General features: G+C 39.5%; 2 protein-coding genes across 2 annotated transcripts in view; both read right to left on the reverse strand.

Moving 5' to 3' along the window:
• Nucleotides 1–534, reverse strand: part of LOC102740257 (olfactory receptor 2A25-like) — a 794-nt gene extending 260 nt beyond the window's left edge. The window contains exon 1 of the mRNA XM_081800887.1: nucleotides 5–534. Coding sequence (XP_081657013.1) covers nucleotides 5–483 — 479 coding nt within the window. The 5' untranslated portion in view covers nucleotides 484–534. The remainder of the gene's footprint in view (nucleotides 1–4) is intronic.
• Nucleotides 535–15019: 14485 nt separating this feature from the next.
• On the reverse strand, nucleotides 15020–16923 carry LOC115937277 (olfactory receptor 2A5-like). Its single transcript, XM_031018967.2, is given in 4 exon segments — nucleotides 15020–15252; nucleotides 15255–15395; nucleotides 15398–15562; nucleotides 15565–16923. Coding segments are annotated over 4 exon segments (924 nt in total). The 5' UTR covers nucleotides 15950–16923.
• Nucleotides 16924–17310: the final 387 nt, after the last annotated feature.

Here is a 17310-nt window from a genome sequence, read left to right on the forward strand (position 1 = left end):
TAACACTAGATGTACTAGGGCCAGGAAGACTCCTAAAATCCAGGAAGTCAATGCCAGGGTGATGCAGACCCTCCAGCTCATGATGGCAGAATATCGGAGGGGGTGGCAGATGGCCACAAACCGATCATAGGACATCACCACCAGAAGAAGACATTCAGTATGGGCAAAAGTCAAGAAAAGAAAGGTCTGTGTCAAGCAGCCAGCAAAGGAGATGGGCTTGTCTGGCTTCAGGAGGTTCACCAGCATCTGGGGCACGGTGTTGTAGGCATAGGCTATGTCGACGATGGCCAGGTGGGAGAGGAAGAAGTACATGGGGGTGTGCAGTCGGGAGTCCAGCCAGATGAGCCCCAGGATGAGCCCGTTCCCCAGCAGGGTGAAGACAAAGAAGAGGGAGAAGAGCCCAAAGAGAAGCATCTGAATCCCTGGACTGAGGGGAAATCCCAGTAGGATGAACTCTGTGACAGAGGTCTGATTTCCCCCCATTTCCCTGTGAAAGAGATAATGGAGCTCACCAAGTCTGAATGCCTGAGGGAAGTGTTTAAACATGATAGGTCTGTGTGTGTCATCATTTATTTCCTAAGAAAACATCTTCAATGAGATTTTTGTCCCATTTGTCACTTACTAAGTGGAAACTATGCATTCCAAATGACACAGAAGGAAAATTTTTTCACTGCAATAAGCTAAATCCTAGCATGCTATTACAGTCTTCAGTAAGTCTTGTGTTTATTGACCAACTTTCACCACAGTTCAAAATGTTAATAATACCTAAATTGCCTTCATAGGCCTGGGCACTTCCTTCAGTTTGTAATGATTCTATCAAAGGTTTGCCCATGTGTGTTCCTGGTTGGAGATATACATATATCCATATGTGCGAATGTGTGCTGCTAACTCAAGGATCTATAAAATGAGGATGGAAAGAAGGGTAAGGTGCATGTCAGTGATTCTTCCATCAGGTTTTCTCATGAATTTGTTCCTTCAATATATTAATTATTTGTAAGCCTTGTGATCTTTACTGAGAGCATAATCTTGAATGAAATAAGAGAATGGCAGGCTTTTTGTCACAAATTTGGCTAGATTTCAAATGGAGACCTTTGTCTTTCGACTTCCGCACCTACAGATGTTCTCTTTTGATTGTGCTATCTCATCATCAGGATGTTACACCTGTCACCCCTCTTATACTCTGTTATATTTAAATTCTGTATCTATCTTCCTGCCTACCTACCTATCTAGTTTTTCCCAAATATTTTGCCATCTCCTACAGTAAGAAATACTACTAGGTACATACATGCATTAGTATATATATCCTTGAGTCCTTATTATGTGCAATGTATTTTCTATATTATTGTATTCTATTTAATTAGTAAAAATGTTGGTTGAATGATTTCAGGGTGGGTCATAGCCTGGGACTTAACAAGTACTGATCCCTATCCAAGTCTAGAGCAAGAGCCCTAACTATGGACTCATATTCATAAAATCATTAGCATATTTTATAGCTTAACTCTATGTAAAAAAATTATTATTTATCATGAATCTTTAGGTTTTTGTGGCTTATCAAATTTTAAAAGAATCTTTCTGTAACAGAGTGGGTACTCTGAAGTTTGAATCATTGTAGCTTTTAAGTCATTGCTTCTGTTTTGCCTGATTCCGTATCTTTCTTTAGTCCAGAGTCCATCTGAATTTCACTAAAATAAGAATCCTAGAAGAATTCATAATTGAGTTCCTATCAGTTTCCCATTCAACTTTTCTGTTAAGTTAGTATTTGAAAGATTTCATAAACAAAAGCAACTAATCTTTTGCCCTGTTTCAAAGGCAGAATCAGAATTCATAGTAGAAATTATTGAAGGATGATTTTATCTTAGTTCAAAAAATAGCTGTAACAATTGGAATCACCTCCTTGAAAACTGGTTGTTTTATTGGAGTTGAACTTTAGGTCAGTGAATGTTTTAAATCAGAAATTGACTAACCATCTATTTAAGACAGGATTCCTGTGTTGAACCAGAAGAATGCCAAGGTCCCTTCCAACTATAGGATTCACTGGCCCTAACTGTTTAGAAAAGTGTTAGTCATATTCAGTTCAACTTTCTTGCAATATCTGGAGCCAATGAAGATCACAATGCTATTTCTAAAATTTCATATGATGAAGGCACACAATAAACCAAAGTGGAAGGACCAATGAGTACCTCATCTTCCTCCTACCTGCAAATAGCTAAAAGACAAAATACAAAATCCACAGATATTTACTAAACATACTCTATGTCCTGCTTCATGTCTCAGCTGAGGGTATATAAGACAGTTCATATCTGCTGGTGTATATAACCTGGTTGGAATGACAGCACTGTTAAAAGGATTCACAAAGATGGGCGCCTGGGTGGCTCAGTCGTTAAGCGTCTGCCTTCGGCTCAGGTCATGATCCCAGGGTCCTGGGATCGAGTCCCACATCGGGCTCCCTGCTCGGCAGGAAGCCTGCTTCTCGCTCTCCCACTCCCCCTGCAAGTGTTCCCTCTCTCGCTGTGTCTCTCTCTGTCAAATAAATAAATAAATAAATCTTTAAAAAAAAAAAAAGGATTCACAAAGATGATAATTCTTATATTTAAATAAATCACCACAAGAAATTTCATATTTTAAAAATAAAACTTTCAGGACACCCCTCCTCTGTAACAAATTCCTTTTTTGGTCAATCAAACCCATTATTTCATGAAAATACCATGAGGCAATAGAAAGGTTTGTAAGCAAACCTCTTCAAACAGCTATGTTATAATTTAAACAAGAAATTCAACACTAAATTCAGGAGAGTAAATGGTACATATTAGGTGTATCTAAAAGGGAAGATAACTTTTAAATTATCCTGTTAGCTAAATTTGGCATTGACAGACACTAACAATTAATTTTGTATTGTGATTGTTCATTACAGCCTGTCTGATGTTGTACAGTGAACAAAGACTAGATAATACACTTATCTCAGATTTACAGCTAAAAATGAGGAGACCAGCTGGATAGAAGTTGGGTGAAGTGCAAGTATACCAATAAAGTAAACGGCATCTGTACGTTAGTGTTGAAATTACTTTCTTCCAATGATCTCTTGGAAAAAAACTTTCTCAACAGAGGCAATGGGATTTCTTTCAGAAGAGAGCATTTTATTCTGTGCTCAGCTCACCCACCTCTCAAGATGCTTCTGAGTGTTTGGTGTCGGGGGAGAGATGAAGACCCATCCTGCACACCGTCATCTGCTCCTGGGGAAGAGGGGCTCTCACTGTACTTAGCTCTGGTTTTCTTAGAGGGACATTCATGACAAAATGCTGCTGCTGATGATTTCTTCACTCACTATGGAGTCCATGATCCTAAATGTAAGAAGCATTAGAATGTCTTCCAGGCTCCTTCATATAGCACAATTAACAGAACCTTGGATTTATTTCGGTTTCAAAAACTCCAACACCCCCCCACCCACTAGCCCTACAAATAGATTACGTGGTATTTAGGGCAGATGAAACTCATATATTTTTCCCATGCTCTCTGGTGTTGGCTAAGTTTTATACCACACCTGACCCAATTGACCATGCATTCTATTTTTTTCATCAAGTCACCACAAGGAATGCAATTTATAAAGTAAGACCAGGTAGCAGGACCTATAGAAGCTATGGGGAACAGGGTAAAGAGTCAGGAAATAGGATAAGGTATCCCAATGGGACTTGTTAAATCCTGTTTTGTAGAATTTAACTGGAGTGCAGAAAGGGAAGGAAAATTCTCGGCAGGAAACAATCTCTATTTTTTAGTTTCCGGAGATTGTGAGCTCAAGGGGGTGGAAAGACCAAGGCTCCCCTAGGTCTGTCGCTACTATATTTTCTCTTCTTCCCAAAATGGCAGAATACAACGGAATCCATTTGATGGTGGCTTTGTGACTTAAATTTCTTTTGTTCTTTTATCTAAATCTATTCTTATACTCAAATATAAAAGAAGTAGAATTTCCTAAGTTAAAGTTATTTTAGTGTACATGCCAACCAAGAAAATTATGGACAGACCAATTGTTTTTTTACCCTGAGAGCACTGACCTGCAGTAGATCTGAAATGGGCTTTTCTCCATCACACCTGTTCAGGGAGAGGCTTATTGGTGACTGACGTCCAGATTTGTACCCTGACATGTCAGAAAGATGCTACCCTCTCATACTGATAATGTCCAAGGGCCTCTAGTGCCTACAGAGAAACAGTCACCATTACCTGTATGTTGTTCATGGTCCAATTTATTAAACATATAAACCTACCATATTTCCTCCTCTTCTAATTCTACTAGCATATAAGGCTCCTATTTTTCTCAAAAAAAATTTTTGCCTAATATTCTGTTTTATCTGAAAAATATCTTTTGTTTGATATTGAAAATGCTGTGCTCACTTTACTAATTATTTAAGATTTTTGTATTTATTTCACCTTTTGAGATTTATTCAATAAATTACTTTTCTTCTACTATCCTTTTCTAGTTTTGTCATCAATGTTGTATTAGCCTTGTAAAGTGAACTGGATAGTTGGTCCTCTTTTTCTGTTCTCAAAAAGATTTTACATAATAAGAAAATTAGCCATTTCTTGAAGATTGATAAAATTTGCCTTTAAAACTATTTGACTTAGTGTTCACTGATTGTAGGATAATTTTGGTCATTGATTCAATTTTTTTGAATATTTATTGTTCAGATTTTCTATTTCTACATAAGGAAGTTTTAGTAATATTTCTAATTTTAAAATTTATTGAAATAAATTTTGTTCATAGAATTCTGTTTTTAAATCTCTACTTTTTTGGTTATATAATGTATTATTCCTAACATTGTATATGTAGATCTTTTCTCTTTTTTTTCTCACAGCTTTATGTATTTTATTGGTATTTGTAAAAAGAACTAGGTTTATATTTTAATGATCTTCAAAATTATTTATTTTCATCATTAAGGTTTGCTCTTTATATCTTATGTTTAATTCTCTTTTAAAAGATTTATTTATGTGAGAGAGAGAGAGCATGAGACGGGGGAGGGTTCGAGGGAGAAGCAGACTCCTCACTGAGCAGGGAGCCTGATGCGGGGCTCAATCCTGGGACTCTAGGATCATGACCTGAGCCGAAGGCAGATGCTTAACCGATTAAGCCAGCCAGGTGCCCCTGTTTATTTTAATTCTTGATCATCTTCCTGAGTTGATTATTGAACTTACTTTTTGTGTCTTTTTTTTAATAAATGTAACCTGAGATATATATTTGCTTTTTTTTTTTTTTTTACCATTTTAGCTATATATCTCAAGTGTGGCAATTAGAACTTTCATCATTAACTTCATTTCTAAAACACAAATGATGTTGAAGTACATTTTTAGGTTTCCAAATATTTGAGTTACCTTTTATTGTTAATTTTAAATGTATTATCACTGTGGTAAAATAATGAATCCTTGTGATATTTTTCTTTGAAAATCGGAGAGGTTTTGTTGCTTTGTATATATTCAAATTTTGCAATTTTTATATAATTTGCATGTAATATATATTCTCTATTTCTTTTTTTTAAGATTTTGTTTGTTTTGAGAGAGAGAGCAAGTATGAATGGGGGGAGGGGCACAGGCAGAGGGAAAGAGAGAATCTCAAGCCAACTCCATGCTGAGCCCGGAGTCCAACGCAGGGCTCGATTTCACAACACTGAGATCATGACTTGAGCCAAAATTAGGTGTCAGATGCTTAACTGACTGAGCCATCCAGGCGCCCCTCTCTATTTCTTGGGTGTAGGATTCTTTATGTATTAGATCAAGCTGGTTAATTCTGTTTTTCAGAACCTGTATTTCTAATTTTTTTCAGTATTATCACTTTGTTTCTGAGAACATTTTGTTAAATCCCCCACTACCAAGTTGGATTTAACAACTTTTCATGATAATTCTCTGGGTTTTCTTCCCCTAATTCTATACTGTAGCTATGTGGTCACATACATACATATTTATGATTGTTACATCTTCTTGATAGCCTATTACCTGAATTTGTATATAGTAACTCTCTCTATACTAATTAATGTTTTCTGCCTTATATAAACATAAATGTAAATATCTGCCTAGTATTTACATTGTTGCTTCAATTTATCACATATTTGCACAGGATATGTTCTTCAATACGCTTATTCCTAGGTTTTCTTTGTGACTGTGTTTTAGTTGCTCTTGCAAACAATATATAGCTATATTTTATGGGTTTGGAAATATCAATGTGAAAATAGGAGGATGTAATCTATTTTCATTCAATGTAAATATTGAGATAACTAGACTGTCTACCATTTCTGTTTTCTGTTTAGCACTCTTCTTCTTGACCTTTATGTTTCTTTCTTCTGTTCCCTTTATAAAGAGATACTATACCATTGTCTGACCTGGTGCCCACTTTTTTTTTTTTTCTACTTCATTGTTCTGTCTTCACTTAGTGAACAAAATTCCTAAATGTCTTGGGCATTTTCACTCATGGGTATAGGTAACACACACCACACCTATAATTACTGGATCACCTTGAAACACATCAGGTAATTTTAGAAATATTACAGAGTAATTTTCTGTTCTTTAACTCTCATACCTGCCCAGATATTTTATGTAATAACTTGTATAGCTGTCCCAAATTTCAGAGTGCTTTTCAAACCTCTCTTTGAATCAGATGGGAATCCCACAGGAAAAGAGAAGTCATACAGATTTTTCAATAGAGATTTTAATGTAACAAAATGGTTAAAGTGACGTTGCAGAATTTGAACAGTAAAAATGGAGCTCTGTGATACACAGATAGGAGTTGACTGAAGCAGCCACCATCCCTAAGACTAAGACCCAGAGCAGAGTTTGGCGTAGTTACAAACTAGAAGGTCAGAGGAGTCAGGGTTCAGACTTGACCTCTGAGGGGGAGGTGCTCCCCAGCTTCCACTGTTGCCTTCCACGGGGAGGAAGGAGGCTCATTCTGGGAAAGTTGGAAAATAAAGACTGGAGCGACAGGCACCAGCAGCCACTGGCAATGTATAGGGTGGTTGAGCAATCCTGACAAGACCAGCAAGCAAACAGGAAGGAGCAAGTCCCTTTACCCCTTGTCCCAGCTCCCAGTGTCCTTTAGAGCTCCCTTCCCACACAGCACAAGCAACTGTAAGCCACTGAAATCTACAATCCAAATGCCCCAGTGTGGTGAGTTTCAACTGTAAGCGTGGGAACAATATGCTGGGGTATTCAAGTTTGTCAATAAAGAACAAGCTTCTACATCACTCCTATTGAGAATTAATTAAGGGAGAGAGACAAGAGCTATTGAAGAAAGACTAAGTGGAGAATGTGATTTAGATGTGGTACTCATGGGGCGCCTGGGTGGCTCAGTCAGTTAAGCATCTGCCTTTGGCTCAGGTCGTGATCTCAGGCTCCTGGGACCGAGCCCCACATTGGGCTCCCTGCTCAGTGGGGAGTCTGCTTCTCCCTCTCCCTCCACCCCTCCCCCCTGCTTGTGCTCTCTCTCTCTCAAATGAATAAATAAGATCTTTTTTTTTTTTAAAAAAAAAGATGTGCTACCCAAATAGATTTATTAACTGTTACTCTGAACAGAACCCACTGTCAAGACACAGGAAACATTATAAAACAACTGGCCTTCCTTACAAGACTTACAACACAGAGGGGAAGAGGAGAATGTGTGCTTCATGTTGATAGTTGACACCCAGAGGGAAGGAGAGAGGAAGATGGGAAGCCAAGCACAGTTGTGTCTCAGAAGCTGACAATCAGGAATCTCCTCCATGTTGATTCCTCCAAGGAAAAGGTAGTTATTCCCTGCTCACCTCCATCATACACAATTATCCCCAACCCAAACATTACCCAACACTCTAAAAAAGTACTGTACCCTAAGTACTGTATTGTCGTTTCTGGACTAGCTTCCACTTAAGGTCAGTAAACGAGAGTTGACATCTTATAAATATGGTAGTCTTCCTGCCTGATACCGATGTTCATTGTCACAAGGACTCTCTGACAGAATCAATCAGGACCCCCAGGAGACTCACAGTCTTATTAATGTTTTGTTCTTTCATGAAATGTTACCCAATTTATATACAGAGTGAATGCTAATCCTATTCTACAATACTGATATTTTAAGTGTGTTAAACTCCAGTTAGTAACTGAGTTAAAAAATTAACATTATAATGATAAAAAGATAACCTTATGATTATGATTAGCTTTCCTGTCATACAAAGCTTTTTTTTTTTTTTTAAGTATAACAGACACACAGTGTTACATTAGTTTTAGGGGTACAACATAGTGATTCCACAACTCTATTCCTTATGCCATGCTCACCACAAACGTAGCCACCATCTGTCACCATACAATGTCATTACAATACCACTGACTATATTCCCTAAAGGAGGCAAGATCATATAAAATTTTTTGAAAAATCTTCAAAGCAGCAAAATTTTATAATTACTAAATGTAGTCCTACCAAAAATCCTTCACCATGGGCTTCTTTATCTCAGTCATCATTATTATTTTCAACAGCCTTTCTCATAATTACATTATCATGGAGCTATTCCCATTGGAAAAGTACCCCACTTCATAATCTGCAGAAGGAAAACATTGACATCAGCTGACAGGTCCCCACTCTCAAGAGCTTCAGAAGGACAAAATTATTCGAAGTAAGAGTCACTAGGAATCTTTCTGCTCTATGTTAGACTAGTTCCACATGGCTTACATTTCTGCTGTTTATTAATAGTTTCCAGAGTGACTTCCTTTCTTTACGTGCAATTGTCAACACAAATTTACCACAGAGAGAAAACTCTAATATAAAAAGAAAATAGAGTTTTATTAGAACCCAAGGTAGGACAGCCCAAGGGAAGCAATCTTCACAGGGAAGAAAGTGCTCCAGAGAATGAATGGTTTTTACAGGGTTATATCCTTTTTTATGTCTTGTAAAAGCTCAAAAAATTATGCATTTGTCATATAGGCAGGAATCATGAGTTTTAACATCAAGGAATGCAGGGAGAAGGAGCATTGATCAATATCTCAAGGACAAGATGGCTTTCCTTGAGGCTATTCATTCACAAAGCCAATGTACAATGCATGCTTGGCAGGCCATAAGTCAGGATTTTGGTTTGAACAAAGTTTATGGACAATCTTACCGATTTACAAAGAAAAAGAGTTTTTCTTTCATCACTATTGGAAACACGAGGTGGCCTGTAATTTTTGTCCTATCAAAGAAGAAAGGATGAGAATTATCTGTGTCTGACCTCATTATATTTGCTGTGGTCTAAAGGGGTTCTGCACCCAACTCCACTGTGTGTATTGGGGGATCCCCCCCACACATGCAACGATTCTCTAGACACCAGCCAGGCGTTCTACAGTTCAACCCAGATGTGACAATATCTACGCTGAGATTGTGTCAGATTTCACAGATTTAGCATTCTGCCCCCACAAGATTGCCCCCCATTTTGGATGCCAATCACAAGCCTTATCTGGGCTTCTGACCTCCCGGCTACAGACCAGAAGTTCCCACTACTGCCTCCTTGGCCTGCAGATGACAATCACAAGTCCATGTCATTACTTGGGTGCTTCTCACCAACTGGCTATAAATCCTAGGTTCCTGTGACACCATCATTGGGTTTGCTTAATTTTCCAGAGTGGCTCACAGAACTCAGGAAACCGGTTTACTCACTTCTGATTTCTTACAGAAAGGATGCAAATCAATAGCTAGATGAACAGAGACACATAGGGTGAGGCCCTGGTCAGAGGACCCAGACATGGAAGAGTTCTGGTTCCCCAGCCTGGAAGCTCTCTGAACCCTGTCCTTTTGGGTTTGTTTGGTTTTTTTTAAAGATTTTATTTATTTATTTGACAGAGAGAGAGACACAGCGAAAGAGGGAACACAAGCAGGGGGAGTGGGAGAGGGAGAAGCAGGCTTCCCACAGAGCAGGGAGCCCGATGCGGGGCTCGATCCCAGGACCCTGGGACCATGACCTGAGCCGAAGGCAGACGCTTAACAACTGAGCCACCCAGGCGCCCCGTCCTTTTGGGTTTTAATGGAGGCTTCATTCCACAGGCATGACTGATTAAACCATTAGGCATCGGTGATGGATCCAACTTCCAGCCCCTCTGGTTCCCCTGGCAACCAGCCCCCACCTTAGGTGCTTTCCAAAAGTCACCTCATTAACATAAAGACAGCTGTGGTGGAAGGGGGCTTGTTATGAATAACAAGACACCCATTTCACCTTTATGGCTCCAAAGTAATTTCAGGAACTGAGGACAAGAGACTGAATGTTATAATAAAAGATGTTCCCATTGCTCTTATCCTTCAGGAAATTACAAAAGTTTTGGGACCTGTGAGCCAGGAAGACCAAACATATTTCTTAAAAATCACAACATCACAGGTCAATATCTCACTTATTAAATACTCATTGGGCTGAAAGAGAAATCCTACCAGGAAAATCATAGGTCCTCCAGAATCTGATTCATTTTTTAAACTGGGTCATCTTTTAGGATTCCAGAATATTTTCATCCTGTTTATGGACCATCTTTCTAAGCAACTTGCCATTCTCAAAAATCTCTCTCACTCACTCTCTCTCAAATAAATAAATAAAATCTTTAAAAAAAAAAAAAGCTCCCAGGTGATTCCCAAGGTCAGCCAAGGACAAGGGCCATTTCTTGTGATTATCTTTTTCTTTTCTTTTTTTCTCTTCCTTGGACTATGCCTTTTCTTTCATTCCTTCAAAAATTCCCATTTCAACACCTGGTTTTCTGTAGGTTTATAAACCACACTGATAGATTCTGTTGCTTATCTAGCAGATTAAGAGAGAACAGCATATTTTCTTTTAGAATCATTAATTTTGTTCTATTCGGGCTCAGTCTTCTGGAAATTTCTTGATAACACTAACTGGGTGCTAATCCATTCAAGGCAAGGGCTGAATGTTGTCAATACTATTGTTCTCATGGTTAACAACAGTATTATTCTGAAATGAAAGGCAAAATCCTCAGTCACAAACTGAACACCTTCAAAGAAAAATACAACTCCTTGTTGTGGGGTCGTCAAGCCCAGCGGCCAAGAAAGAATTCTTGAGACATTTTGCGGTGCAACTTTGTAAGCTTATTTAAGTAGCATGGGGACAGGACCCATGAGCAATAAGAGCTTCACTTTTGCTGTATGAAGCTGGTGGTTATATGATTAGTGCTTAAGGGGACATGCGGGGAGTATTAGATCATAAATGTTTCCTCAAATTTCTACTCGTAAAACTACTTTTGCACGATTTCTCTGGTGCTTATCATTCAGCTGGATATTAACTAGCGGTGAGATGTACAGGCAGTCATGAGTCCCTTAAAGAATGTAGCAACCAGTATGTATTTGATCCTTATCAGAACTATGCAGGCTATAGGTCAGCCTTCTGGGCTAACGGTGAACATTTTTCTGTTTCTATCCCTCATCACTCCTCAAAACTGTGCTTATTCTGCCTCTTCAGGTAAAGATCACCCCATTTGACACCCTCACTAGCATATTTTGTGATAATTAATTCATATATCAGGACCCATAGCACAGAGGCTGCCCCAGTGGTCTGGCCCACGTTGAAAATTAAACCTAAGTCCTGCACTTGCAGGAAACACCTGCAGAGGAATCCTAACATGCACCAATCACAGTCCAACTCAGCTAGCTTACTTTACTCTAGAACATCAGACCTGCTGGCCATATCAGGAAATCTCCAACCTCCTAGCTAGCTGTGCCCATTTCCAAGGTGCCTCTTCTAACGCTCCTGTGAAACTGGCTCTTGCCTCAAATCCTTTGGGAACAGTCCTCTGTGGCGAGTGAGGCACTGCACTGCTGGGGTCAGGACTACTGGGGTCAGAGTAGCCGAGCTGCACAGGCACTGATCTGACCCAGTTGGCAACAGAATTCAGGAGCTTTGTGCACCAGAACAGTGGTCCTTGTCTGTGGCTAGAAGTCCATGGCATCACTGCAGGGTGGGTACACTTCGAAGTCACTACAACCACCTAATGAGGTAAGGTTCTAGAGGCAGCAAAGATGATTTACCTTTAAATTTTTTTTAAAAGATTTTGTTTATTTATTTGAGAGAGAGAGCACAAGTGGGGGGTGGCATAGGGAAAGGGAGAAGCAGACTCCCCACTGAGCAGGGAACCTGATGTGGGGCTCGATCTTGATCCCAGCACTCTGGGATCATGACCTGAGCCAAATGCAGATGCTTAACCAACTGAGCCACCCAAGCACCCCTTTAAATTTTTAACACACACGTTAATTCTAAATTTTTCTAATGAAGTCTACAATTATTCAAGATTTTCATCTTCTTGCTAGCCATGACGAGGGACTTCTTTTGATTTAATGACTCACTGGTATTACTTAATCAAACTTTCATTGCTGATAAGCATTTCCTTTTTCCTGTTTTGTCTACATTAACAGCTACATTTACTAACATGTTTTAGCAACTTGTGTGCTCGGCATGTTTTCCTTACATCATATACTTTCACTTCAAAAAAGATCCAAGTACATCGGTTTAGAGTTCTTCCATTGAAGGCCTGTGGGGGATACATTTTGCTAGGCTTTATCTCATAAGATTTCCTCTCGTTTGGTTCTCTTATTCCTGAATGAATTTTTGGCTAAGTGTAAAAGTGTAGAGTGATGCCTCCCCCCATCATTTTGAATGTTCTCTTCTGGCATCTGTTTTGCTGAGGAGAAGTCCGCTGTTACTTCACCGTATCTACATTCCAGTGTCATTGGGGAAAGATGCGATAACATCTGGGAAGCACCCAGCAGACTCCTGTCACCCTCAGCCCTCTGGAAACTGTGACTAACATTAAAAGAATATATATAAAAAGAAGTCATAACAACAAAATATAATCTGTTTATTAAAGTCCTGTAACTCAAATATTGAAACAATTAAGAGTAGTCTCTCATACACTCAGGCATTTTCTTTAATTTCTTAACAAAATACAGTTTTTGGTTTTGTTTTCTCTTTTTGAATCAGAGCCTCTCCTGAGACCTGCTGGCAGACATCTCTTTATAACTCATCTATCCCAGTTATCTTGGCAAAAGCTTGGTCTTTCTGGTCTATGTTGTCTCAAGTATTTTTTGAACTGACATAAAAGTGAATGTAATCCCCTGATTTTTCTAATGGGTCCTTGTAGAAACATTCTGAATCCAAACCTATGGCTTATATTTTCTGTGAGACACATTATCCTATATTTGCCTCTTCTTCTTCCCTCTTTGGATTTTAACCTTAATTTAAGGTATACATATTTTAGTGAATAATAATTTTCTAAGCATAGTTAAAACATCATTTTTATAAAAATATTGCTTGTTTTTTTTCTACTTTTAAAATAGGTCCCACAGTAGCGCCACAGTGCTTATTGTTACATTTAGAGCTAATATTTTTTTAATTCAAATTATTGTTTTTGGTGGGGGGAGAGGGGAGGAAGGTCAGGGGGTAAAGAGGGAGGGAGCAGAACAAGCAGAGCGGTACTGAGCAAGCAATGTCCTGATACTGTGGAGATAAGGAGACTCAGATAATGGCCAGAGACAAAATGTGTTGCCTAAGTTAACAAATGAGTAGAATAGTCAAGGAGATGAATAGTCAGCAACAAGGCTTTTTGAGAAGCAAAAGGAAAATCATGCATTAGGAGAGAGATGGAAGGCAAAGGTTTCCCTGGTGCATCTTAATTTCATGGAAGAAGAAAAATGGGGACTGATATTGATACATGAGAGGATGTGAAAAAAATAGATCTACAGAACATGGATTATAATATATAATCACATAAATCATACACCTGAATGGCACACGAGCCTACCAGAGAGGAAGAGAATTCAAAAGATGACATACTTAACATGTTAAAGAAATCACTGTTGTCATACTCTTTTGGCCACTTAGTTCCCAAACTTGTGTTAAAAAGAAAAAAAAAAATTACTCTTCCTCATCATTCTGACCACTTGGGCCCAAAATAAGTGATCAATATTGCCTGGAACAGATGCTCTTGGAATTTTGTTGAGGTTCCTACAAGTCTTTACTGGACTTTGTCGTGTTAGTGGTTCTAAACATGAGTCTACATCATTATGTTAAGCTACTGGCCTCCCTTCATGTCTTCCTTTTACAAGATTTTCTTACTCTTGTGATATATTTTTTTAAGATTTTATTTATTTGAGAGCGAGAGAGAGAAAGAACACAGAGGGCGAGAGCACAGAGGGAGAGGGAGAAGCAGACTCGCCACTGAGCAGGGAGCCCGATGCGGGGCTCAATCCCAGAACCCTGAGATCATGACCTGAGCCGAAGGCAGATGCTTAACTGACTGAGCCACCCAGGTCCCCCTACTCTTGTGATATTTTATGCCATCGTCCTAACGGTCAATTATTACCTACACCTGGCTTTGTAATCTGAACACTGGAAAAGGAAACTCTCCCGAATAACTGACTCTCATATTTATTCTAAACACAAACTCACTTAAATTAAATGGAGCAGAATTAAATAAAAAGAAACAAAGATCCTGATATTTCTCTGCCTCTCATATACATATAAAAAATCCATAAAATTAAACTTTACTTTTCACAGATATAGATTCCTTGGGCTCAGATTTAGATAACTTTTCAGAACTAATGTCATCATCCTTAGACTTGAAATTCCTTAGTGCATTTCCAAGGAGGGGACTGCGTAACAAGGTCAGTATTTATCCTCTTATTAGAGGTGCACTATTGTACAGAATATATTAGGGATTATTAGCATATACTTACAGCAATAAGGGAGATGGGAATGTTAAGGGAGATGCGAGAGAAAAAAAGCCTCAAAAGGAAAGAAACTGGATCTTAGGTAGCACTGGGAACTGGCCAGAGGAGTCCATGACTCTGCTCAGTGCTTCACCAGTACACAATTCTTCTTGTATGGCCTGTGCTTTGTGGTCTGGAAGTACCCCATGTCTAGGGACAGAATCTGATCAATATATATTTTTAATATTGAAAATCTGAGACATTAGATTCTTAAAGCATTTCTATTACCTTTCCTCCAAATCTCATCGAAAACAGGTCTTCCACCTTTAAGACTGTCCCTGGCATCCCTCACATTGATCTCTCCTTCCACAGCACTCTCTTCAGGGCACCCTTGACCTCTGCGTTCCTCAGGCTGTAGATCAGTGGGTTCAGCATAGGGTTGAAAAGGCTATAAAACAGGGAAAGGATCTTCTGCTGCTCCTCAGGGTGGTGGGATTTGGGGGCCATGTACACGACAATGGCACTACCAAAGAAGAGCCCCACCACACAGAGGTGGGAGGAACAGGTGGAGAAGGCCTTTCTGCGCCCTCCCCGGACCGGATCCTCAGGATGGCAAATAGGATGCGTGAGTAGGACAACAGCACCAAGCAGAGGGGCCCGACTAAGATAAACACAGAAGCAGCAAAAATGACCACGTGGTTGAGCCTCGTGTCAGCACAGGCAGCTTGAGGACAGACAGGATTTCACAGAAGAAGTGGTTGATTTCACGAGGCCCACAGAAGGGCAGCCTCAGGATGAGAACCACATGGACCAGGGCCAGCAGGGAGCCACATGCCCAGGAAGTGACAGCCTGAATGGAGCACACTCTCCAGCTCATGATGACAGAGTAATGTAGGGGTGGCAGATCACCACGTACCGATCATAGGACATCATGACTAAGATGAGACACTCAGTGTGAGCAAAAGCCATGTATAAAAACGTCTGCATTATGCATGGGACAAAGGAGATAGTTTTTTCCTTGTTGAGGAGGTTTGCCAGCATCTTTGGGACATTATTTGAAGCATAGGCTATGTCCATGATGGCCAGGTGGAAGAGGAAGAAGTACATGGGGGTGTGCAGTCGGGAGTCCAGCCAGATGAGCCCCAGGATGATGCTGTTCCCCAGCAGGGTGAAGGCATAGAACAGGGAGAAGAGCCCAAAGAGGAACACCTGCAGCTTTGGGCTGAGCGGGAATCCCAGGAGAATGAATTCTGTGACCCATGTTTGATTTTCCGTCATTCCCTGGCAGCAGTATCTGTATCAGTTGCTGCTGCTGCAGTAGGCTGTGTGCTGAGGAGCAAACGCAGGTCTGGGTTAGTTCTCAAACAGAAAGAGGGGGTTTAAAGTATATCCTGTGTGTTACGTCAGCTGGCGATCCTTTTCAGAGCCATTACGTCAAATCCTTTAATCCACAGTAAAGCAGAAAGAAAATTATTCAAGTAGTGTAAGTGAGCACAAGGTTGCATGTACTATTTTGATGTCTACAGAATTTTATTTAACTTTGATCACAAGACCCTTATTTTTACTATCATGATGGCAGTCACATAATAATTTATTTTCCAGAATGACAAATTATTTCATTTGGGGGAAAGTCCCATAGCCATATTCTCATATATGTTTACTTTCTAATTGATTTAGTTTTCAAATTTTGTTCCCATTTTCTTTTTATCATTTGTTTTGCTTTTATTTTATAACTTGCGGATTTACATTGCACATAGCAGGTGCTCAATAAATAGTAGAGTAAATAAATGAATGAATGAATTAAGGAATAAGATTTATAAATGTAACCTCAAAGAGATCTGTTTCCCTCTCTGTTCACTAGCTTTAGGGCTTTAGCAAATGAAGTTGGCACTAACTTTTTTACTTCCTGGTGCTACACAGGGAAATCTGACTGTTTCCCTTTTAAGCACGAACAGAGCAACATCACTAATCTGGTCAGCATTCATAGAAGTAATTTATGGTATAGGGTCAGGGCAAGTGGTTATCGTGTGAAGACTTAACTATATAATGTTTCTATTCCTGCCGCACCCCACCCTCTTGCAGAACTGCTTCCCTGGCTCTGTGTAGATGCTATTTTTGGACCCCCCTGCATTTGGACAGTACCTAATATAGCACCCATTTGTTGGATGGATGGATGGATGGATGGATGGATGGATGGATGGATGGATGGAAGGCATTACATTAGGAATAACATCCAAAGTGCCTATCCCAGAATTTAATCAAATCTTTGACTCTTCTTTCATTTTTTCTGGCTGCCATTCCACCAACCATATGGCCACAGGGATGACAGAAAGGGAATCCTGAAATGTTCCATAGAACTGATTATATACACCTATTATATGACAACTCATGATATACTTGATCATTCTCAATATGCAGCTTATGATTCCAGCTCTGAAAATTTCAACCCTGTCTTAAGACCAGAAAGCTGCCTGCCCATAAGTTGACCTTGTACCTCTTGTTCAGGATGCTAATTTCTGAAGCTCTTCCTTCCTCCAGGCCCCACCTTCTCTCAACTACCAACACTTTGAAAAAGGCCCCTTACTCACTGTGATACCAGCCTTTGTCTTATCTTAGAGATAGGATTAGATTTAGAAGAA

Source organism: Leptonychotes weddellii, chromosome 12, assembly GCF_054177405.1.
Source record: "Leptonychotes weddellii isolate Sample4059 chromosome 12, ASM5417740v2, whole genome shotgun sequence".
In the NCBI taxonomy this organism is placed as follows: domain Eukaryota; kingdom Metazoa; phylum Chordata; class Mammalia; order Carnivora; family Phocidae; genus Leptonychotes; species Leptonychotes weddellii.